Consider the following 26267-nt stretch of genomic DNA (forward strand, 5'->3'; position numbering starts at 1 on the left):
CTTGATCACGAGGGTTATGTACGGGACCTCTGATTGGTTCTTAGTTTAGGAGTTCATCAATGTTGCCTGAGCAGACAGAGTGTTGAAATATACTTTTTATGCGAAAATGTGCAAGAATTTAAGGTGCCAACAAATATTATAGTCATCATAACAATATGTTACTGTCATATACAAAAAAATCAGGTCCTCTCTCGACTGGGATCGATTAACTTCACTCTTTTCAGCTTCTGCCCACCACCTAATAACACAACCACACCACAGATAGAGCAATGGGCCAGATATTTCACCTGATGTATAAATGTGAAACATCCGGTTGGCGTTTCAACTCAATACCAAATATGGTGTTGAGAGGAAGCCCAGTGGCCGGCAATGGGAGAAGATGGAGCGAGATGGATTTTGGCCGATATTCTGCTTTTTTTTTTTTTTATCTAATGAAACATTTGATCTCAATACAGTTTTCTGTTTCCATCACTAGAATCTGTAACAAACAGAGTGGACTACGTTTTGTAGACTTTACCCTTTGCCAAAGTTGTAAAAAATTGCGTTGTTTAGAAGGAGTGCAAGGGCGAATTGAGTTATTGCACATGGGCAATCTTCACAAAGTAGGCGTTCCCTAAAGGAAATATGCAAATAAATGCTAGAACGCGCCAATAGGAGCTCTCTTGCTCCTGCTTGGCTCTGCCCACCTCCTTGCTTGTTCTGCCCACTATGATTAATTTTCTCCCATTGGAAACGACAGGCTCTGGTCTATCTTGGGTTAGTTATAAAAGTCTTTGGCCACACAGTCTGAGAAGAGCATGAGGTGTGGCTGAGATTAGTCAGTTTGAGCTAGCATATGAACTCGGTAGCACAGAGTAGATCCCCCATATGACGTTGAGAAATAGTGCACCATGGGTAGTTTAGATATAAATACGTAATAACGCAAAAACATAACTGTTTGTTCTTATAGCTAACCAGATCGTGACTACAACTAATTTACTAAGTCTTTAACCACACTGTGTTGTTACATTGGTGGGTAAAAACTCAGGCTTCCTATGCTTTAACTTTTTTGTCTGAAAATAAAATCTACATTTTACTCAACTTCGTTACCCACTCCAGTCAGCAGATGGCGATGTGGGACTTTAAGGCTATGCTGCTAGTGTGACGTATAATCTAGTGGACGGGACGCTTCTTTCAACAGCAGCAACAGTTAGTCAGACACCTCGGTAGCTTGCTAGCCAAAATAGCCCAACCAATAAAGCTCTTTAGACGCTTTCGTGTATATTAGCCACTGTGTTTTAAACCCACTTCTGTCGTCTAGATAGTTATCCCATTTAATTTCATATTTACGGTGTTGTTGTTATTGGTCAGCTAGCTGGCTGGTTAAGTTAGCACTAGCCTAGCTAGCTAACATCCCCGACCATGAGGTCACTAAGCTACTCTCCTCCTGCTAAAGAAGAGGAGGTCTGCTGGACGGAGAAAGAAGCTCTAGTGAAAGAGGAGGAGGAAGAGGAGGATGTTACAATACAAAAACAAGTAGAGGGTGAAGCTGTTACCGTGAAAGAAGAAGAGAAAGACGTTACAGTGAAAGAAGAGGAAGACGCGTTCAGAGTGAAAGAGGAGGAGGATGTTACAGTGAAAGAAGAGGAAGACGCGTTCAGAGTGAAAGAGGAGGAGGATGTTACAGTGAAAGAAGAGGAAGACGCGTTCAGAGTGAAAGAGGAGGAAGATGTTACAGTGAAAGAAGAGGAAGACGCGTTCAGAGTGAAAGAGGAGGAGGAAGAGATAGAGGAGGATGCCGTTTTTGGAGTGAAGAAGGAGGGAGAGATAACTGTCACGTTGAAAGATGAAGATGAAGAGGAGGAGATAGGAGATCTGATTAACACCAGTAAGTACCGTCTTAAATGTGTTTTTCACTTTGGATATTTGGAGTTCGCTTGTCAATTCAATGGAGAGAGATGCTATGCTATTAGCATCATGTTATGAATTTGCAAAGCAATCTCCTATAGTGTTTTTTCTCAAAGTTGTCAGTATGTCACGTGTCCTACTTCAAATCAAATCAAATCAAATGTTATTGGTCACATGCGCCGAATACAACAGATGCAGACATTACAGTGAAATGCTTACTTACAGCCCTTAACCAACAGTCCATTTATTTTAAACAAAAAAGTAAGAATAAAACAACATCAAAAAAGTGTTGAGAAAAAAAGAGCAGAAGTAAAATAAAGTGACAGTAGGGAGGCTATATATACAATAAAATAAAGTGACAGTAGGGAGGCTATATATACAGGGGGGTACCGTTGCATAGTCAATGTGCGGGGGCACCGGCTAGTTGAGGTAGTTGAGGTAATATGTACATGTGGGTACAGTTAAAGTGACTATGCATGAATACTTAACAGAGTAGCAGCAGCGTAAAAAGGATGGGGTGGGGGGGCAGTGCAAATAGTCCGGGTAGCCATGATTAGCTGTTCAGGAGTCTTATGGCTTGGGGGTAGAAGCTGTTGAGAAGTCTTTTGGACCTAGACTTGGCACTCCGGTACCGCTTGCCGTGCGGTAGCAGAGAGAACAGTCTATGACTAGGGTGACTGGAGTCTTTGACAATTTTGAGGGCCGTCCTCTGACACCGCCTGGTATAGAGGTCCTGGATGGCAGGGAGCTTTGCCCCAGTGATGTACTGGGCCGTACGCACTACCCTCTGTAGTGCCTTGCGGTCAGAGGCCAAGCAGTTGCCATACCAGGCGGTGATGCAACCAGTCAGGATGCTCTCGATGGTGCAGCTGTAGAATTTTTTGAGGATCTGAGGACCCATGCCAAATCTTTTTAGTCTCCTGAAGGGGAATAGGCTTTGTCGTGCCCTCTTCACGACTGTCTTGGTGTGTTTGGACCATGATAGTTCGTTGGTGATGTGGACACCAATGAACTTGAAGCTCTCAACCTGTTCCACTACAGCCCCGTCGATGAGAATGGGGGCGTGCTCAGTCCTCTTTTTTTCCTGTAGTCCACAATCATCTCCTTTGTCTTGGTCACGTTGAAGGAGAGGTTGTTGTCCTGGCACCACACGGCCAGATCTCTGACCTCCTCCCTATAGGCTGTCTCATCGTTGTCGGTGATCAGGCCTACCACTGTTGTGTCGTCGGCAAACTTAATGATGGTGTTGGAGTCGTGCCTGGCCATGCAGTCATGGGTGAACAGAGAGTACAGGAGGGGACTGAGCATGCACCCCTGAGGGGCCCCCGTGTTGAGGATCAGTGTGGCAGATGTGTTGTTACCTACCCTTACCACCTGGGGGCGGCCCGTCAGGAAGTCCAGGATACAGTTGCAGAGGGAGGTGTTTAGTCCCAGGATCCTTAGCTTAGTGATGAGCTTTGAGGGCACTATGGTGTTGAATGCTGAGCTGTAGTCAATGAATAGCCTTCTCACGTAGGTGTTCCTCTTGTCCAGGTGGGAAAGGGCAGTGTGGAGTGCGATAGAGATTGCATCATCTGTGGATCTGTTGGGGCGGTATGCAAATTGGAGTGGGTCTAGGGTTTCTGGGATTATGCTGTTGATGTGAGCCATGACCAGTCTTTCAAAGCACTTCATGGCTACAGACGTCAGTGCTACGGGTCGGTAGTCATTTAGGCAGGTTATCTTAGAGTTCTTGGGCACGGGGACTATGGTGGTCTGCTTGAAACATGTTGGTATTACAGACTCAGTCAGGGACATGTTGAAAATGTCAGTGAAGACACTTGCCAGTTGGTCAGCACATGCTCGGAGTACACGTCCTGGTAATCCGTCTGGCCCTGCGGCCTTGTGAATGTTGACCTGCTTAAAAGTCTTACTCACATCGGCTACGGAGAGCGTAATCACATAGTCGTCCGGAACACCTGGTGCTCTCATGCATGTTTCAGTGTTGCTTGCCTCGAAGCGAGCATAGAAGTGGTTTAGCTCGTCTAGTAGGCTTGTGTCACTGGGCAGCTCGCGGCTGTGCTTCCCTTTGTAGTCTGTAATAGTTTTCAAGCCCTGCCACATCCGACGAGCGTCAGAGCCAGTCAGTGCTACGGAGGTCATAGCGGGATTTCTTATTAGCGTCCGGGTTAGAGTCCCGTTCCTTGAAAGCGGCAGCTCTACCCTTTAGCTCAGTGCGGATGTTTCCTGTAATCCATGGCTTCTGGTTGGGGTATGTACGTACGGTCACTGTGGGGACGACATCATCGATGCACTTATTGATGAAGCCAGTGACTGATGTGGTGCAATCAGTGCAATCAGTGAACTCATTCAGTGCAATCTTAATGCCAGCATTGGTTTGTGGTGGTAAATAGACAGCTATGAAAAATATAGATGAAAACTATCTTGGTAAATAGTCACGTGTCCTACTTATCAGTACACTCAGAACAACTTAAGCATTACGAAACTTCTATTCGATCAAGTAAACATCACGTAGCACGTAAGCCATTCATTTTGTTGACCAACTTGGACCAGCTCATTGACCTCCATACAAAAACTCCACCTGCTGGAAGGAGAGATATTCCCGTGAGTTGGTTCTCTCTCTTCCTCTAGGGCTACACTAGCTTGTGCTAGCTAGCTAGTAATCTCGTTCCCAGACACTTCCACGCAGTGTGGGGACGAGGTTAGCCAGCTAGCTACATTCCCTCGGCGTAAAGCAGCGCTCGGCAGGCCGGGGCTAAGGACACAGTGTACCGATGCAAAATCGTCAGTGTATCAAATACTTGTTCTCAAACATATACTCATTAAAATACAAAAACACAGTCATGGGAAGATATATTGAGACCTAGGTGTCTTTTACACATGTATATACAGTGGGGAGAACAAGTATTTGCTACACTGCCGATTTTGCAGGTTTTCCTACTTACAAAGCATGTAGAGGTCTGTCATTTTTATCATAGGTACACTTCAACTGTGAGAGACGGAATCTAAAACAAAAATCCAGAAAATCACATTGTATGATTTTTAAGTAATTCATTTGCATTTTATTGCATGACATAGGTATTTGATACATCAGAAAAGCAGAACTTAATATTTGGTACAGAAACCTTTGTTTGCAATTACAGAGATCATACGTTTCCTGGTTGACCAGATTTGCACACACTGCAGCAGGGATTTTGGCCCACTCCTCCATACAGACCTTCTCCAGATCCTTCAGGTTTCGGGGCTGTCGCTGAGCAATACGGACTTTCAGCTCCATCCAAAGATTTTCTATTAGGTTCAGGTCTGGAGACTGGCTAGGCCACTCCAGGACCTTGAGATGCTTCTTACGGAGCCACTCCTTAGTTGCCCTGGCTGTGTGTTTCGGGTCTTTGGACTGATCCATTGTGGAGGCCTGTCTGAGTGGACTGATCCATTGTGGAGGCCTGTCCGAGTGGACTGATCCATTGTGGAGGCCTGTCTGAGTGGACTGATCCATTGTAGAGGCCTGTCTGAGTGGACTGATCCATTGTGGAGGCCTGTCTGAGTGGACTGATCCATTGTGGAGGTCATGGGGGTGGCACAGTGCATCACTCTAAGACATTGTATATGGTTAGAACAATGGTGCAAAACTAATAAAAACTAATAATATTTCATAACAAATGTGCTTTCTCCCTCGTTGGATAGCAGTCGCTGTCCACGGTTCTGAAACAGTCTTCAGTGCGACGTTGAACAGGCGCCTTTCCCTAGACCATGTTGCATGTGCATAATAGGGCATCCAATGGTGGAAAACCAACGTTTTGGAAATACATAACGCCATCTAACCAAAATATCATAGAACGTTATCTATATGCAGTTATCTTAGCCAGCCAGCTAACTTTAGCTATTTAGCCAACTAGCTATGTTATCTATATGCAGTTATCTTAGCCAGCCAGCTAACGTTAGCTATTTAGCCAACTAGCTATGTTATCTTTATGCAGTTATCTTAGCCAGCCAGCTAACTTTAGCTATTTAGCCAACTAGCTATGTTATCTATATGCAGTTATCTTAGACAGCCAGCTAACGTTAGCTATTTAGCCAACTAGCTATGTTATCTATATGCAGTTATCTTAGCCAGCCAGCTAACTTTAGCTATTTAGCCAACTAGCTATGTTATCTATATGCAGTTATCTTAGCCAGCCAGCTAACGTTAGCTATTTAGCCAACTAGCTATGTTATCTTTATGCAGTTATCTTAGCCAGCCAGCTAACTTTAGCTATTTAGCCAACTAGCTATGTTATCTATATGCAGTTATCTTAGACAGCCAGCTAACGTTAGCTATTTAGCCAACTAGCTATGTTATCTATATGCAGTTATCTTAGCCAGCCAGCTAACTTTAGCTATTTAGCCAACTAGCTATGTTATCTATATGCAGTTATCTTAGCCAGCCAGCTAACGTTAGCTATTTAGCCAACTAGCTATGTTATCTATATGCAGTTATCTTAGCCAGCCAGCTAACGTTAGCTATTTAGCCAACTAGCTATGTTATCTATATGCAGTTATCTTAGCCAGCCAGCTAACGTTAGCTATTTAGCCAACTAGCTATGTTATCTATATGCAGTTATCTTAGCCAGCCAGCTAACGTTAGCTATTTAGCCAACTAGCTATGGTCTATATCAAATCATGTTATCTATATGCAGTTATCTTAGCCAGCCAGCTAACGTTAGCTATTTAGCCAACTAGCTATGGTCAAATCATGCTCTGGCACCCCAATGGTGGAACAAGCTCCCTCACGACGCCAGGACAGCGGAGTCACTCACCACCTTCCGGAGACATTTGAAACCCCACCTCTTTAAGGAATACCTGGGATAGGATAAAGTAATCCTTCTACCCCCCCACCCCCCACCCCCAAAAAAAAAATTATATATATATATAATAATTGTAAAGTGGTTATCCCACTGGCTATAGGGTGAATGCATCAATTTGTGAGTCGTTCTGGACTAGAGCGTCTGCTAAATGACGTAAATGTGCCCTTGAGCAAGGCACTTAACCCTAATTGCTCCTGTAAGTCGCTCTGGATAAGAGCGTCTGCTAAATGACTAAAATGTAAAATGTAAATGTAATGTTATCTATATGCAGTTATCTTAGCCAGCCAGCTAACGTTAGCTATTTAGCCAACTAGCTATGGTCTACGAGCTGGATACCAACTTCCGGAGACCCAGTTAGAACCCAACTAACAAAACCCAACTGAAACATAACTGCAGATCAAAAGAGCAAGAGACATACAGAATGATGGCAGGGGAAAATCCCCAACATCCAAAATAGATAGATTCCAGATGTCAGTCAGCTAGCGCGTTAGCAGTAAAGCCAAAAGTGGGAAAAAGTTACAAAAACTGCCGTAGTCTACTTCCCAGAGAACATGCTGAGAAGTAGTGATGAGGGGGGAAACAAAGCTTCCTGTAGCATCGACGCTTTCCAGCCAAATGGGTCAAAAATAGGTTCATTACTCAAGGCTTTGAGCAACACAGAATTTAGAACAGCCACATTTTTATAGACGACATCCCACACGCCCTACTGACTGTGCAGCGTAGCCTTTATGTCTTCTACTAAACCACTGGCCGTGTTGGAGAGCATCAAATCCATGCTGCATTGTGGGTAAATGTTGACTGATTTATAAATAATATAATGAGTAGTTATTTATGATGCAAGGTGATTTGTAGATCAGTCAATCGGCAGTCGCCTGCATTTTGTCGGCTGCATTGTCGAACAAGCCTATTACTAAACCAATCAGGTGGTTGTTTGACGAAATGAAGCTTCAGACGTCATTGATCACGTGCTGCTGATAAAGTGATACAGCAATCGGCACACTGCTTTGAAGTATACTGCTTAGGGATTTCAACGCATTCCTTGTAGCTCCGGTATCAAACCTAACATCCCTACTGAAAAGTTAACAAAACAAAAAGGAACAAGCAGGTCTGATTTTCTCTTTTCTTTTGAGCCCACCGCAAGAAGGTACCAGAGCCGAACCGTGTTAACGGGTTCCCACTAGATAACACAACCACACAGTGCATGAAAAACATGAGGCGTGGCTAACGTTAGCCAGCTTGAGCTAGCTTCCGAGCTAGCATACAAACTCGGTAGCACAGAGTAGATCCCCCATATGACGTTGAGAAATAGTGCATTGTGGGTAGTTTAGAAGATATCCCGAAATAAGTTAATAAATATGTAATAAAGCAAAAACATAACTGTTTGAACTTAATAGATAACCAGATCGTGACTACAACTAAGTTCCTAAGTCTTTAACCACACTGTGTTGTTACATTGGTGAGTAAAAACTCATGCTTCCTACCCTTTAACTTTTTGTCTGAAAATAAAATCTACATTTTACTCAACTTCGTTACCCACTCCAGTCAGCAGATGGCGATGTGGGACTTTAAGGCTGTGCTGCTAGTGTGACGTATAATCTAGTGGACGGGACGCTTCTTTCAACAGCAGCAACAGTTAGTCAGACACCTCGGTAGCTTGCAGTTAGTCAGACACCTCGGAGAAAGAAGCTCTAGTGGAAGAGGAGGAGGAAGAGGAGGATGTTACAATACAAAAACAAGTAGAGGGTGATGCTGTTACCGTGAAAGAAGAAGAGAAAGACGTTACAGTGAAAGAAGAGGAAGACGCGTTCAGAGTGAAAGAGGAGGAGGATGTTACAGTGAAAGAAGAGGAAGACGCGTTCAGAGTGAAAGAGGAGGAGGATGTTACAGTGAAAGAAGAGGAGGCTCCCGTGTTTGGAGTGAAAGAGGAGGAGGAGGAGATGACTGTCACATCGAAAAAGGAGGAGGAAGAAGAGGAGGAAACTGGATATCTGGTTCCGGTTTCCCAAAGGCATCTTAAGGCATCCAATGATTCTAATGATGAACTTAGCAGTAAGATGCTTTTGAGAAACCAGGCCCTGATTAACACTAGTAAGTACTGTCTTAAAAACAGAGGCACAAACTCTGCAGTTGTTGAACTGATGTGTGGTGTTAAAGGTGAAATCTGCAGTTGCTACATCCATATTTGGACTTTTATATTATTTATATATATCCATTGATTCTTGAAGAATATAACACATGCCTCATTGAGCTTAGTTCATCTGTCATACCCCATCAGATCCCAAAATAAGCTTTTTTTACTCCAATGTTTAGAAACAATGTAAATGTAAACCAACACTGTATAGCCTCAACATGGTTAAAACTATAATATTGATATCATGGATGGTCAGTCCTTGCATCCATAGGTCTGTCTGTCTATTTATTTGAGAGTAGTTACATTTCTCCAGTCCCATCCTCATCTTATTACCAAAACAGTGGTGGAATGACAGCTTTGTTATTGTTTGAACTGCAGATTGGTTGATTGATTGATGTGTGGCTTTTTTTAAAGGGGCAACCTAGGATTTAAACAGCAACAAAATTGGGGGCTGGAGAAATGTAACCACTCTCAAATTCATAGAGAAAGTTATTGTAGCAACCTTAACCAAAAACCTAGCGACCTCATCAAGAAGTTCAGACATCTTGGTATAACAGTTATAAGGTGTTGGCTTGACAGTCTCTGGACCCAGGTTTGAGTCCAGCTCAGGGCTACCCCTGAATTCACTACACTATGAATACAAGGACTGGCCATCAATAAGGTCAAAATCATAGTTTTAACCTGTTTTTTAAGATATACAGTGTTTGTTTACAACCAGTGGCATTATACAGTGGGGGAAAAAAGTATTTAGTCAGCCACCAATTGTGCAAGTTCTCCCACTTAAAAAGATGAGAGAGGCCTGTCATTTTCATCATAGGTACACGTCAACTATGACAGACAAAATGAGAGAAAGAAAATCCAGAAAATCACATTGTAGGATTTTTTATGAATTTATTTGCAAATTATGGTGGAAAATAAGTATCTGGTCAATAACAAAAGTTTCTCAATACTTTGCTATATACCCTTTGTTGGCAATGACACAGGTCAAACGTTTTCTGTAAGTCTTCACAAGGTTTTCACACACTGTTGCTGGTATTTTGGCCCATTCCTCCATGCAGATCTCCTCTAGAGTAGTGATGTTTTGGGGCTGTCGCTGGGCAACACGGACTTTCAACTCCTTCCAAAGATTTTCTATGGGATTGAGATCTGGAGACTGGCTAGGCCACTCCAGGACCTTGAAATGCTTCTTACGAAGCCACTCCTTCATTGCCCGGGCGGTGTGTTTGGGATCATTGTCATGCTGAAAGACCCAGCCACGTTTCATCTTCAATGCCCTTGCTGATGGAAGGAGGTTTTCACTCAAAATCTCACGATACATGGCCCCATTCATTCTTTCCTTTACACGGATCAGTCGTCCTGGTCCCTTTGCAGACAAACAGCCCCAAAGCATGATGTTTCCACCCCCATGCTTCACAGTAGGTATGGTGTTCTTTGGATGCAACTCAGCATTCTTTGTCCTCCAAAAACGACGAGTTGAGTTTTTACCAAAAAGTTATATTTTGGTTTCATCTGACCATATGACATTCTCCCAATCCTCTTCTGGATCATCCAAATGCACTCTAGCAAACTTCAGACGGGCCTGGACATGTACTGGCTTAAGCAGGGGGACACATCTTGTTACTTTGGTCCCAGCTCTCTGCAGGTCATTCACTAGGTGCCCCCGTGTGGTTCTGGGATTTTTGCTCACCGTTCTTGTGATCATTTTGACCCCACGGGGTGAGATCTTGCGTGGAGCCCCAGATCGAGGGAGATTATCAGTGGTCTTGTATGTCTTCCATTTCCTAATAATTGCTCCCACAGTTGATTTCTTCAAACCAAGCTGCTTACCTTTATATCCAAGATGGCGTAGTAGTGCAGTTCTGTTTTGTCGTGTGTCTGTAAATAGCCTGTAAATACCCTATTTTTCTGTATTTTTCGTACATATTTCCCTATCAGACTTTTCATCCTTCTACAAAATATACTTTCCTGCAACCCGCCTCACTCAATGTGGAACGGATTCTATTATTGACTTACCTTTATCTAGAATCTAGAATCTAGAATCTCCAGTTGAAACTAGCTAGCCAGCTAGCCAGCTAACTAGCTACTTGCTATTAGCCACAGCTAGCGGTATTTCACCCAGAACATTGGATTTTTTTCTGCGGGATTAATTTTAATCACTGGACATTAATCACCGGATATTCGGCCAGTCTGCACACTGTCTGATTCCGCCGGAATCACTGAATCACTGGACCTTTAACTCCGGATTCATCGCTACCAGCCAGCTACAACAAAACGGACGCTGTGGTCTGGCTAATCATCCTGAGCTAGGCCCATCTCCCGGCTATCTACCTCTCTGTCAACCGGACGGGACCACCTAGTGTTGACACGGAGCCCCGCCGATCCTACACGACTGGTCTGCCGACGAAATCGTCTGATGTGGTTACGACGTTAACCACGAAGATTCCATCCATCTGCTAGCCCCGGCCCGCTAGCACACGCTAGCCGTGGCCTCTTACTCACTAGTGCTTCACCACCGGACCTTATGATAACTCAGCTATACAGCTGATGTCTGCTGGACTGTTCCTTTTTACGGTACTACATCCTGTTTATGTTTAGCCTCAGCCCAAACATGGTTAGTTTATTGTTGTTTCGGTTATTTCTAATTTTACTATATCACTGTAGACCCCCCAGCCTAGCTAAACCTGCCTTAGATAGCTCCTTTGCCCCTCCCCCTATACATGCGGAGACCGACTCAATTGATGCCTCCAGCGATGCTATCTCTTTCATTGTTACCCAACGCTTAGGTTTACCTCCACTTTACTCATATCCTTCCATATCCTTGTCTGTACATAATGCCCTGAATCTTTTCTATAACACCCGGAAATCTGCCCCCTTTATTCTATGTACCCAACGCACTAGAAGACCAGTTCTTAAAGCCTTTAGCCGTATCCTTATTCTAGTCCTCCTCTGTTCCTCTGGTGATGTAGAGGCTAACCCAGGCCCTGCAGCCCTCAGTATCACTCCTACTCCCCAGGCGCTATCATTTGATGACTTCTGTAATCGCAAAAGTCTTGGTTTCTTGCACATAAATATCAGAAGTCTACTTCCTAAGTTTGAGTTATTCACTGCGTTAGCACACTCTGCCAACCCTGATGTTCTAGCAGTGTCTGAATCCTGGCTCAGGAAGGCCACCAAAAATTCTGAAATTTCCATCCCCAACTATAACATTTTCCGTCTAGATAGAACTGCCAAAGGGGGTGGAGTTGCAATCTACTGTAGAGATAGCCTGCAGAGCTCTATCATACTATCCAGGTCTGTGCCCAAACAGTTTGAGCTTCTACTTCTAAAAATCCACCTTTCCAGAAATAAGTCTCTCACTGTTGCCGCTTGCTACAGACCCCCCTCAGCCCCCAGCTGTGCCCTGGACACCATATGTGAATTGATTGCCCCCCATTTATCCTCAGAGTTTGTACTGCTTGGTGATCTAAATTGGGATATGCTTAATACCCCAGCCATCCTACAATCCAAGCTAGATGCCCTCAACCTCACGCAAATTATCAACGAACCTACCAGGTACAACCCTAAATCCGTAAACATGGGTACCCTCATAGATATCATCCTGACTAACATACCCTCTAAATACACCTCAGCTGTCTTCAACCAGGATCTCAGCGATCACTGCCTTATTGCCTGCGTCCGTAACGGGTCCGCGGTCAAACGACCACCCCTCATCACTGTCAAACGCTCCCTAAAACACTTTAGCGAGCAGGCCTTCCTAATTGACCTGGCCCAGGTATCCTGGATGGATATAGATCTCATTCCGTCAGTAGAGGATGCCTGGTTGTTCCTTAAAAGTAATTTCCTCTCAATCTTAAATAAACATGCCCCATTCAAAAAATACAGAACTAAGAACCGATATAGCCCCTGGTTCTCCTCAGACTTGACTGCCCTTGACCAGCACAAAAACATCCTGTGGCGTACAGCATTAGCATCAAATAGCCCCCGTGATATGCAACTTTTCAGGGAAGTTAGGAACCAATATACACAAGCAGTCAGGAAAGCAAAGGCTAACTTTTTCAAACAGAAATTTGCATCCTGTAGCACTAACTCCAAAAAGTTTTGGGACACTGTAAAGTCCATGGAGAATAAGAGCACTTCCTCCCAGCTGCCCACTGCACTGAGGCTAGGAAACACTATCACCACCGATAAATCTACAATAATCGAGAATTTCAACAAGCATTTTGCTACAGCTGGCCATGCTTTCCATCTGGCTACCACTAACCCGGCCACCAACTCTTTACCCTCTGCTGCAACTTGCCCATGCCCCCCCCCCCGCTTCTCCTTCACACAAATTCAGACAGCTGATGTTTTGAAAGCGCTGCAAAATCTGGACCCCTACAAATCAGCTGGGCTAGACAATCTGGACCCTTTCTTTCTAAAACTAGCCGCTGAAATTGTCGCAACCCCTATTACTAGTCTGTTCAACCTCTCTTTCATAACGTCTGAGATCTCCAGAGATTGGAAAGCTGCCGCGGTCATCCCCCTCTTCAAAGGGGGTGACACTCTAGATCCAAACTGCTACAGACCTATATCCATCCTGCCCTGCCTTTCGAAAGTATTTGAAAGCCAAGTTAACAAACAGATCACCGACCATTTCGAATACCACCGTACCTTCTCCGCTATGCAATCCGGTTTCCGAGCTGGTCACGGGTGCACTTCAGCCACGCTCAAGGTCCTAAACGATATTATAACCGCGATTGATAATAGACAGTACTGTGCAGCCGTCTTCATCGACCTGGCCAAGGCTTTCGACTCTGTCAACCACCGCATTCTTATTGGAAGACTAAATAGCCTTGGTTTCTCAAATGACTGCCTCGCCTGGTTCACCAACTACTTCTCAGATAGAGTTCAGTGTGTCAAATCGGAGGGCCTGTTGTCTGGACCTATGGCAGTCTCTATGGGGGTGCCACAGGGTTCAATTCTTGGGCCGACACTTTTCTCCGTGTATATCAATGATGTCGCTCTTGCTGCTGGTGACTCTCAGATCCACCTCTACGCAGACGACACCATTTTGTATACATCTGGCCCTTCATTGGACACTGTGTTAACAAACCTCCAAACGAGCTTCAATGCCATACAACAATCCTTCAGTAGCCTCCAACTACTCTTAAACACTAGTAAAACTAAATGCATGCTTTTCAATCGAACGCTGCTGGCACCCGCCCACCCGACTAGAATCACCACTCTCGACGGGTCTGACCTAGAGTATGTGGACAACTACAAATATCTAGGTGTCTGGTTAGACTGTAAACTCAACTTCCAGACTCACATAAAGAATCTCCAATCCAAAGTTAAATCTAGAATCGGCTTCCTATTTCGCAACAAAGCCTCCTTCACTCATGCTGCCAAACATGCCCTCGTAAAACTGACTATCCTACCGATCCTTGACTTCGGCGATGTCATTTACAAAATAGCCTCCAACACTCTACTCAGCAAATTGGATGTAGTCTATCACAGTGCCATCCGTTTTGTCTCCAAAGCCCCATACACTACCCACCACTGTGACCTGTACGCTCTTGTTGGCTGGTCCTCACTACATGTTCGTCGTCAAACCCACTGGCTCCAGGCCATCTATAAATCACTGCTAGGCAAATCCCCGCCTTATCTTAGCTCATTGGTCACCATAGCAGCACCCACCCGTAGTCTGCGCTCCAGCAGGTATATCTCACTGGTCATTCCCAAAGCCAACACCTCCTTTGGCCGCCATTCCTTCCTGTTCTCTGCTGCCAATGACTGGAACGAATTGCAAAAATCTCTGAAGCTGGAGACTCTTATCTCCCTCAATAACTTTAAGCATCAGTTGTCAGAGCACCTTACCGATCACTGCACCTGTACACAGCCCATCTGAAATTAGCCCACCCAACTACCTCATCCCTATATTGTTATTTATTTTGCTCTTTTGCACCCCAGTATCTCTATTTGCACATAATCTCTTGCACATCTAGCATTCCAGTGTTAATACTATTGTAATTATTCTGCACTATAGCCTATTTATTGCCTTACCTCCATAACTTGCTACATTTGCACACACTGTATATATATTTTCTGTTGTATTTTTGACTTTATGTTTTGGTTTACCCCATATGTAACTCTGTGTTGTTTTTATTGCACTGCTTTGCTTTATCTTGGCCAGGTCGCAGTTGTAAATGAGAACCTGTTCTCAACTGGCTTACCTGGTTAAATAAAGGTGAAATAAAAAAAAAAAAAAAACCTATTGCAGATTCAGTCTTCCCAGCCTGGTGCAGGTCTACAATTCTGTTTCTGGTGTCTTTTGACAGCTCTTTGGTCTTGGCCATAGTGGAGTTTGGAGTGTGACTGTTTGAGGTTGTGGACAGGTGTCTTTTATACTGATAACAAGTTCAAACCGATGCCATTAATACAGGTAATGAGTGGAGGACAGAGGAGCCTCTTAAAGAAGGAGTTACAGGTCTGTGAGAGCCAGAATTCTTGCTTGTTTGTAGGTGACCAAATACTTATTTTCCACCATAATTTGCAAATAAATTCATTAAAAATCCTACAATGTGATTTTCTGGAATTTTTTTCCTCAATTAGTCTGTCATAGTTGACGTGTACCTATGATGAAAAGTACAGGCCTTTCTCATCTTTTTAAGTGGGAGAACTTGCACAATTGGTGGCTGACTAAATACTTTTTCCCCCCACTGTACAAGCTTATGTTTTGGTTTTTGATGGGGAAATACATTTGAGGCATTTATAAGTTATATTCTTCAAGAATCAATGGCTATACAGTATATGGGTCTTTCTATAACTGCCAGTGAGGATTTCCTTGCATTTATGGCAGTGTGGTTCCCTTAAGGGTCAGTCAACTTTGGTACAACATACTATGGGGAGTCACACTCTCGCGACATCGAGGCTATATACAGGTGGTACCGGTACCGAGGTAATGGGCTGGGGGCTATATACAGGGGGTACCGGTACCGAGGTAATGTGCCGGGGTACAGGTTAGTCCAGGTAATAATGAGGCTATATACAGGGGGTACCGGTACCGAGGTAATGTGCCGGGGTACAGGTTAGTCCAGGTAATAATGAGGCTATATACAGGGGGTACCGGTACCGAGGTAATGGGCTGGGGTACAGGTTAGTCCAGGTAATAATGAGGCTATATACAGGGGGTACCGGTACCGAGGTAATGGGCTGGGGTACAGGTTAGTCCAGGTAATAATGAGGCTATATACAGGGGGTACCGGTACCGAGGTAATGTGCTGGGGTACAGGTTAGTCCAGGTAATAATGAGGCTATATACAGGGGGTACCGGTACCGAGGTAATGGGCTGGGGTACAGGTTAGTCCAGGTAATAATGAGGCTATATACAGGGGGTACTGGTACCGAGGTAATGGGCCGGGGTACAGGTTAGTCCAGGTAATAATGAGGCTATATACAGGGGGTACTGGTACCGAGGTAATGTGCTGGGGTACAGGTTAGTCCAGGTAATAATGAGGCTATATACAGGGGGTACCGGTACCGAGGTAATGTGCTGGGGTACAGGTTAGTCCAGGTAATAATGAGGCTATATACAGGGGGTACCGGTACCGAGGTAATGGGCTGGGGTACAGGTTAGTCCAGGTAATAATGAGGCTATATACAGGGGGTACCGGTACCGAGGTAATGGGCTGGGGTACAGGTTAGTCCAGGTAATAATGAGGCTATATACAGGGGGTACCGGTACCGAGGTAATGGGCTAGGGTACAGGTTAGTCCAGGTTATAATGAGGCTATATACAGGGGGTACCGGTACCGAGGTAATGTGTGGGGGTACAGGTTAGTCCAGGTAATAATGAGGCTATATACAGGGGGTACCGGTACCAAGGTAATGGGCTGGGGTACAGGTTAGTCCAGGTAATAATGAGGCTATATACAGGGGGTACCGGTACCGAGGTAATGTGCTGGGGTACAGGTTAGTCCAGGTAATAATGAGGCTATATACAGGGGGTACCGGTACCGAGGTAATGTGTGGGGGTACAGGTTAGTCCAGGTAATAATGAGGCTATATACAGGGGGTACCGGTACCGAGGTAATGGGCTGGGATACAGGTTAGTCCAGGTAATAATGAGGCTATATACAGGGGGTACCGGTACCGAGGTAATGGGCTGGGGGCTATATACAGGGGGTACCGGTACCGAGGTAATGGGCTGGGGTACAGGTTAGTCCAGGTAATAATGAGGCTATATACAGGGGGTACCGGTACCGAGGTAATGGGCTGGGATACAGGTTAGTCCAGGTAATAATGAGGCTATATACAGGGGGTACCGGTACCGAGGTAATGGGCTGGGGGCTATATACAGGGGGTACCGGTACCGAGGTAATGTGCTGGGGTACAGGTTAGTCCAGGTAATAATGAGGCTATATACAGGGGGTACCGGTACCGAGGTAATGTGCTGGGGTACAGGTTAGTCCAGGTTATAATGAGGCTATATACAGGGTGTACCGGTACAGAGTCAATGGGCTTGGGTACAGGTTAGTCCAGGTTATAATGAGGCTATATACAGGGGGTACCGGTACCGAGGTAATGGGCTGGGATACAGGTTAGTCCAGGTAATAATGAGGCTATATACAGGGGGTACCGGTACCGAGGTAATGGGCTGGGATACAGGTTAGTCCAGGTAATAATGAGGCTATATACAGGGGGTACCGGTACCGAGGTAATGGGCTGGGGGCTATATACAGGGGGTACCGGTACCGAGGTAATGTGCTGGGGTACAGGTTAGTCCAGGTAATAATGAGGCTATATACAGGGGGTACCGGTACCGAGGTAATGGGCTGGGATACAGGTTAGTCCAGGTAATAATGAGGCTATATACAGGGGGTACCGGTACCGAGGTAATGTGCTGGGGGCTATATACAGGGGGTACCGGTACCGAGGTAATGTGCTGGGGTACAGGTTAGTCCAGGTAATAATGAGGCTATATACAGGGGGTACCGGTACCGAGGTAATGTGCTGGGGTACAGGTTAGTCCAGGTTATAATGAGGCTATATACAGGGTGTACCGGTACAGAGTCAATGGGCTGGGGTACAGGTTAGTTCAGGTAATAATGAGGCTATATACAGGGGGTACCGGTACCGAGGTAATGGGCTAGGGTACAGGTTAGTCCAGGTTATAATGAGGTTATATACAGGGGGTACCGGTACCGAGGCATAACAAGACAAAACAAAGGAGGGAGGGGATTAATTGTTCAGCAGTCTTATGGCTTGGGGGTAGAAGCTGTTAAGGAGCCTTTTGGTCCTAGACTTGGCGCTCCGGTACCGCTTGCTGTGCGGTAGCAGAGAGAACAGTCTATGACTTGGGTGACTGGAGTCTTTGACGATTTTCCTCTGACATGCCTAGTATCTAGGTCCTGGATGGCAGGAAGCTTGACCCCAGTGATGTAAAAAACAAACAAAATATAACTATTGTAAAATAGATTGTGTCCGTAAAATGTATATATAATTTGGAAATAGAAGCCTAAGTGTTGTTGTTCATTAGTTTGCTGCAATTAGGGGAGAGGTGGTAGGGTTAGTGGAAAATAATACATTTACATTTAAGTCATTTAGCAGACGCTCTTATCCAGAGCGACTTACAGGAGCAATTAGGGTTAAGTGCCTTGCTGAAGGGCACATCGACAGATTTTTCACCTACTCGGCTCAGGGATTAGAACCAGCGACCTTTCGGTTACTGGCACACCGCTCTTAACGACTAAGCTACCTGCCGCCATAATAAAGGAAAATATATTTTTAAAAGATATATATATATTTATTATTATTATATATGTCTGTGTATATTAAATGTGTATATTTACATTTGAGTCATTTAGCAGACGCTCTTATCCAGAGCGACTTACAGTTAGTGTACACTATGTACACTACCAGTCAAAAGTTTGGACACACCTACTCATTCAAGGGTTTTTCTTTATTTTTTACTATTTTCTACATTGTAGAATAATACTGAAGACATCAAAACTATGAAATAACACATATGGAATCATGTAGTAACAAAAGAAGTGTTAAACAAAGAGATTATGTAAAGTAGCCACCCTTTGCCTTGATGGCAGCTTTGCACTCTTGGCATTCTCTCAACCAGCTTCATGAGGTAGTCACCTGGAATGCATTTCAATTAACAGGTGTGCCTTAAGTTAATTTGTGGAATTTATTTCCTTCTTAATGCATTTGAGCCAATCAGTTGTGTTGTGACAAGGTAGGGGTGGTATACAGAAGATAGCCCTATTTGGTGAAAGACCAAGTCCATATTATGGCAAGAACAGCTCAAATAAGCAAAGAGAAACTGGCTCTCATGAGGACCGCCACAGGAATGGAAGACCCAGAGTTAGCTCTGCTGCAGAGGATAAGTTCATTAGAGTTACCAGCCTCAGAAATTGCAGCCCAAATAAAGACTTCACAGATTTCAAGTCACAGACGTATCTCAACATCAACTGTTCAGAGGGGACTTGGTAAATCAGGCCTTCATGGTTGAATTGCTACAAAGAAACCACTACTGAAGGACACCAATAAGAAGAAGAGATCTGCTAGGGCCAAGAAACACGAGCAATGGACATTAGACCGGTGGAAATTGTCTTTATGCGACGCGATGTGGGTGAACGGATGATCTCCGCGTGTGTAGTTCCCACCGTGAAGCATGGAGGAGGAGGTGTGGTGATGTGGGGGTGCTTTGATGGTGACACTGTCTGTGATTTATTTAGAATTCAAGGCACACTTAACCAGCATGGCTACCACAGCATTCTGCAGTGATACGCCATCCCATCTGTTTTGGGCTTAGTGGGACTATTATTTTGCTTTTCAACAGGACAATGACCCAACACTCCTCCAGGCTGTGGAAGGGCTATTTTACCAAGAAGGAGAGTGATGGAGTGCTGCATCAGATGACCTGGCCTCCACAATCCCCCGACCTCAACCCAATTGAGATGGTTTGGGATGAGTTGAACCGCAGAGTGAAGGAAAAGCAGCCAACAAGTGCTCAGCATATGTGGGAACTCCTTCAAGACTGTTGGAAAAGCATTCCAGATGAAGCTGCTTGAGAGAATGCCAAGAGTGTGCAAAGCTGTCATCAAGGCAAAGGGTGGCTATTTGAAGAATCTCAAATATAAAATATATTTTGATTAGTTTAACACTATTTTGGTTACTACATGATTCCATATGTGTTATTTCATAGTTTTGATGTCTTCACTATTGTCCTACAATGTAGAAAATAGTAAAAATAAAGAACAACCCTTGAATGAGTAGTTGTGTCCAAACTTTTGTCTGGTACTGTATGTTATTGTTAGGTGAAGTTATGGGCCAATTTGGCATACACTTAGTGTGTAAAGGTAGCCAAAGAGCATTTTACTGAATTAGTGGTGAATTAGTGAATGGCGACACAGAGCTTAATGTGAGTTTCCTTGAGTAGCACTCCCGATCTTGCTCTGATAATGTGTGGTAATATTCAGAATACATTGTGAAAAACTAAAATCTTTGCTCACCATTGTTGCTCCATGCAGATATACTACATCCATAACTAGAGGTTATTAGCATGGAGGAGTTCAGATGTACTACATCCATAACTAGAGGTTATTAGCATGGAGGAGTTCAGATATACTACATCCATAACTAGAGGTTATTAGCATGGAGGAGTTCAGATATACTACATCCATAACTAGAGGTTATTAGCATGGAGGAGTTCAGATATACTACATCCATAACTAGAGGTTATTAGCATGGAGGAGTTCAGATATACTACATCCATAACTAGAGGTTATTAGCATGGAGGAGTTCAGATATACTACATCCATAACTAGAGGTTATTAGCATGGAGGAGTTCAGATATACTACATCCATAACTAGAGGTTATTAGCATGGAGGAGTTCAGATATACTACATCCATAACTAGAGGTTATTAGCATGGAGGAGTTCAGATATACTACATCCATAACTAGAGGTTATTAGCATGGAGGAGTTCAGATATACTACATCCATAACTAGAGGTTATTAGCATGGAGGAGTTCAGATATACTACATCCATAACTAGAGGTTATTAGCATGGAGGAGTTCAGATATACTACATCCATAACTAGAGGTTATTAGCATGGAGGAGTTCAGATATACTACATCCATAACTAGAGGTTATTAGCATGGAGGAGTTCAGATATACTACATCCATAACTAGAGGTTATTAGCATGGAGGAGTTCAGATATACTACATCCATAACTAGAGGTTATTAGCAGGGAGGAGTTCAGATATACTACATCCATATCTATCGGTTATTAGCATGGAGGAGTTCAGATATACTACATCCATAACTAGAGGTTATTAGCATGGAGGAGTTCAGATATACTACATCCATAACTAGATGTTATTAGCATGGAGGAGTTCAGATATACTACATCCATAACTAGAGGTTATTAGCATGGAGGAGTTCAGATATACTACATCCATAACTAGAGGTTATTAGCAGGGAGGAGTTCAGATATACTACATCCATATCTATCGGTTATTAGCATGGAGGAGTTCAGATATACTACATCCATAACTAGAGGTTATTAGCATGGAGGAGTTCAGATATACTACATCCATAACTAGATGTTATTAGCATGGAGGAGTTCAGATATACTACATCCATAACTAGAGGTTATTAGCATGGAGTTCAGATATACTACATCCATAACTAGAGGTTATTAGCATGGAGGAGTTCAGATATACTACATCCATATCTAGAGGTTATTAGCATGGAGGAGTTCAGATATACTACATCCATAACTAGAGGTTATTAGCATGGAGGAGTTCAGATATACTACATCCATAACTGGAGGTTATTAGCATGGAGGAGTTCAGATGTACTACATCCATAACTAGAGGTTATTAGCATGGAGGAGTTCAGATATACTACATCCATAACTAGAGGTTATTAGCATGGAGGAGTTCAGATATACTACATCCATAACTAGAGGTTATTAGCATGGAGGAGTTCAGATATACTACATCCATAACTAGAGGTTATTAGCATGGAGGAGTTCAGATATACTACATCCATAACTAGATGTTATTAGCATGGAGGAGTTCAGATATACTACATCCATAACTAGAGGTTATTAGCATGGAGGAGTTCAGATATACTACATCCATAACTAGATGTTATTAGCATGGAGGAGTTCAGATATACTACATCCATAACTAGAGGTTATTAGCATGGAGGAGTTCAGATATACTACATCCATAACTAGAGGTTATTAGCATGGAGGAGTTCAGATATACTACATCCATAACTAGAGGTTATTAGCATGGAGGAGTTCAGATATACTACATCCATAACTAGAGGTTATTAGCATGGAGGAGTTCAGATATACTACATCCATAACTAGAGGTTATTAGCATGGAGGAGTTCAGATATACTACATCCATATCTAGAGGTTATTAGCATGGAGGAGTTCAGATATACTACATCCATAACTAGAGGTTATTAGCATGGAGGAGTTCAGATATACTACATCCATAACTAGAGGTTATTAGCATGGAGGAGTTCAGATATACTACATCCATATCTAGAGGTTATTAGCATGGAGGAGTTCAGATATACTACATCCATAACTAGAGGTTATTAGCATGGAGGAGTTCAGATATACTACATCCATAACTAGAGGTTATTAGCATGGAGGAGTTCAGATATACTACATCCATAACTAGAGGTTATTAGCATGGAGGTGTTTCTGCAGCCAAATTGTGTTACATAGCAACAAGCAGCAAACACTGAAAGGGTCCTATATTGGAGAGTAAAAGTCGTCTGGCACTCTGCTTAGGATTTCAACAACTTTAAACTTTAACTTATTTCTAGCCTACAGTCATCGATGTTACTACTAATGTGAAAACAAGACAAAATATGACTATTGTTGCTCACTTGACTGTATAAAAGACAATTGTCAAATAATTTAAGGCATCAATTGTTGTACAATTTCATGGGTACGCTCTGGGTATCACCTTTTACCTCAAATAAACAGTGTATTTCTGCTGTTGTGTTTCTTTAACCATCTGTCTGACTTTGTCGTTCACACAGGAGAGAGACGTGGCTATCGTGGATCCTCTGGGGAGCCTCAACAACATGATGCTGACGAGGCAGAAAGGTCTCTCTCCAGATCAGAACACCTTAAGAAAAACCATCTGAGACCCACTGGGAAGAAATCTCACTGCTGCTCTGACTGTGGGAAACGTTGCAGGTTTTCATCAGAACTTAAAATACACCAGCGAGTACACACAGGAGAGAAACCTTATAGCTGTGATCAATGTGGGAAGAGTTTTACTCATTTAAGCTCCCTGATAGTACACCAGAGAACACACACAGGAGAGAAACCTTATAGCTGTGATCAATGTGGGAAGAGTTTTACTCGGTCAAGCTCCCTGATAGTGCACCAGAGAACACACACAGGAGAGAAACCTTACGACTGCTCTGACTGCGGAAAGACTTTTGTTAGTTTAAGAGATTTAAAATCACACCAGAGAACACACACAGGAGAGAAACCTTATAGCTGTACTCAATGTGGGAAGAGTTTTACTCATTTAAGCTCCCTGGTAGTACACCAGAGAACACACACAGGAGAGAAACCTTATAGCTGTGATCAATGTGGGAAGAGTTTTACTCGGTCAAGCTCCCTGATAGTGCACCAGAGAACACACACAGGAGAGAAATCTTACGACTGCTCTGACTGCGGAAAGACTTTTGTTAGGTTAAGAGATTTAAAATCACACCAGAGAACACACACAGGAGAGAAACAATTTAGCAGGAGAGAAATGATATAGCTGGAGATAAATGATATAGTTGTGATCATGTGACAAGAGATACTTTGATAAAAGATCTCTGATCAAACATCAGAAAATACATACATGAGTTGTTTCATGATATCAATGAAATAATGTCACAATGTAGAATGTTTTAACATTGTACATTTACATTTTAGTCATTTAGCAGACGCTCTTATCCAGAGCGACTTACAGGAGCAATTAGGGTTAAGTGCCTTGCTCAAGGGCACATTTACGTCATTTAGCAGACGCTCTTATCCAGAGCGACTCACAAATTGGTGCGTTCACCCTATAGCCAGTGGGATAACCACTTTACCATTTTTTTTTGGGGGGTGGGGGAGGGGGTAGAAGGATTACTTTATCCTATCCCAGGTATTCCTTAAAGAGGTGGGGTTTCAAATGTCTCCGGAAGGTGGTGAGTGACTCCGCTGTCCTGGCGTCGTGAGGGAGCTTGTTCCACCATTGGGGTGTAGAAGGAGTACTTTGTAGAAGGAGTACTTTAATTAATAATGTCCCAATGTAGAACCCTAAACATTTCCCCCTGTTCAATTTATTTCAGCGTGATATGGATATTAGCCTCTGGGAAAAACCCAGGCTATGAATTGAAAGAGTATTTATGTGATTTAACAAAAAGTAAAAAATAAAATAAAATAAAAAGTTGTGTTACACGTTAATCAAAACGTAGCTAGCTGTTTTCTACAAATTGTCCTCTGACCAGAGATGTACACATTATTCCCAGATTCCATGTGGTGTTTGAGCTGTTAGTTTTAACAGGACGTGCAACCTCATCTCCCCCCCTCTTGCGCAATTGATTTCAACATGATATCGATGAAATAAGTGTTGCGTTCCTTTGTTTAGCGACCCATAAATGTAAATGCATCACTCCAAAATGTAGCTGACTGTCTTCTGCAGGTTGTCCTCTAACCAGTGAGGTAAAAGTTATCTCCCATTTCCATGTGTTTTTTTAGTTGTGTTAGTTTCAACAGCAGGTACAACCTGATCTCCCCCATAATCGATATCAGTGACTTATTGTTGGTGCTTGTGCAGTTTATAAGGTGCTTGTTTTAATATGATTATTGTGGCACATTTGTGTAGATAGTACAGTTTAGGTTTAGGTTTTCAATATATCACAAACTGTTTTTGCATATTGGTTATTGATTTGGACATGTTAAAACTGTGTTTTGACATTGAGGTTTCCCACGTAGCAAAATGTAATTGAAAAGAAGACTATGCCTGATGTCCAATATAAACTCAGCAAAAAAAGAAACGTCCCCTTTTCAGGACCCTGTCTTTCAAAGATAATTTGTAAAAATCCAAATAACTTCACAGATCTTCATTGTAAAGGGTTTAAACACTGTTTCCCATGCTTGTTCAATGAACCATAAATAATTAATGAACATGCACCTGTGGAACGGTCGTTAAGACTTACAGATGGTAGGCAATTAAGGTCACAGTTATGAAAACTTAGGACACAAAAGAGGCCTTTCTATTGACTCTGGAAAACACCAAAAGAAATATGCCCAGGGTCCCTGCTCATCTGCGTGAACGTGCCTTATGCATGCTGCAAGGAGGCATCCTCCCTCATGTGGTACCCTTCCTGCAGGCTCATCCTGACATGACAATGCCACCAGCCATACTGCTCATTCTGTGCGTGATTTCCTGCAAGACAGGAATGTCAGTGTTCTGTCATGGCCAGTGAAGAACCCGGATCTCAATCCCATTGAGCACGTCTGGGACCTGTTGGATCGGAGGGTGAGGGCTAGGGCAATTCCCCCCAGAAATGTCCGGGAACTTGTATGTGCCTTGGTGGAAGAGTGGGGTAACATCTCACAGCAAGAACTGGCAAATCTGGTGCAGTCCATGAGGAGGAGATGCACTGCAGTACTTAATGCAGCTGGTGGCCACACCAGATACTGACTGTTACTTTTGATTTTGACCCCCCCCCCCAGGGACACATTATTTGTGTGTGGAACTTGTTCAGTTTATATCTCAGTTGTTGAATCTTGTTATGTTCATACAAATATTTACACATGTTAAGTTTTGCTGAAAATAAACGCAGTTGACAGTGAGAGGACTTTTTTTGTTGCTGAGTTTACATTCGGTTTTAGTTGAAAATATGTATTTTCAGGTCGTTTTAGGAAGACCAGAGTTCTAGAAGCTAGTGAGTTTTAGGAAGACCAGAGTTCTAGAAGCTAGTAAGTTTTAGGACAACCAGAGTTCTAGAAGCTAGTGAGTTTTAGGAAGACCAGAGTTCTAGAAGCTAGTGAGTTTTAGGAAGACCAGAGTTCTAGAAGCTAGTGAGTTTTAGGAAGACCAGAGTTCTAGAAACTAGTGAGTTTTAGGAAGACCAGAGTTCTAGAAGCTAGTGAGTTTTAGGAAGACCAGAGTTCTAGAAGCTAGTGAGTTTTAGGTCAGTAACTTATAACCACGGAACCACTCCAGACCTTTCATGCATGACTTAAAGCACCTGAGTATTAGATTTACTGCCAGGGTCTAGTATGTCACTGCCAGGTCTGATTTTCTCTTTGGTTTTGAGCCCACGGCAAGAAGGCACCAGAGCCTATTGTGGTAACAGGTTCACACTAGATAACACAAC

At 43.3% G+C, this 26267-nt stretch overlaps 1 protein-coding gene across 1 annotated transcript; it reads left to right on the forward strand.

The window, feature by feature from the left end:
- The first annotated feature begins 1169 nt into the window (after positions 1-1169).
- On the forward strand, positions 1170-25733 carry LOC311113863 (uncharacterized protein). The gene is made up of 2 exons (XM_084189151.1): positions 1170-1867; positions 22932-25733. The coding sequence occupies exons 1-2, from the start codon at positions 1402-1404 to the stop codon at positions 23669-23671; spliced, it is 1206 nt and encodes a 401-aa protein (XP_084045277.1). The 5' UTR covers positions 1170-1401; the 3' UTR covers positions 23672-25733.
- The last annotated feature ends 534 nt before the right edge of the window (positions 25734-26267 follow it).

Source organism: Coregonus lavaretus (assembly GCF_964263955.1).
Source record: "Coregonus lavaretus genome assembly, contig: HAP1_SCAFFOLD_317, whole genome shotgun sequence".
Classification (NCBI taxonomy): domain Eukaryota; kingdom Metazoa; phylum Chordata; class Actinopteri; order Salmoniformes; family Salmonidae; genus Coregonus; species Coregonus lavaretus.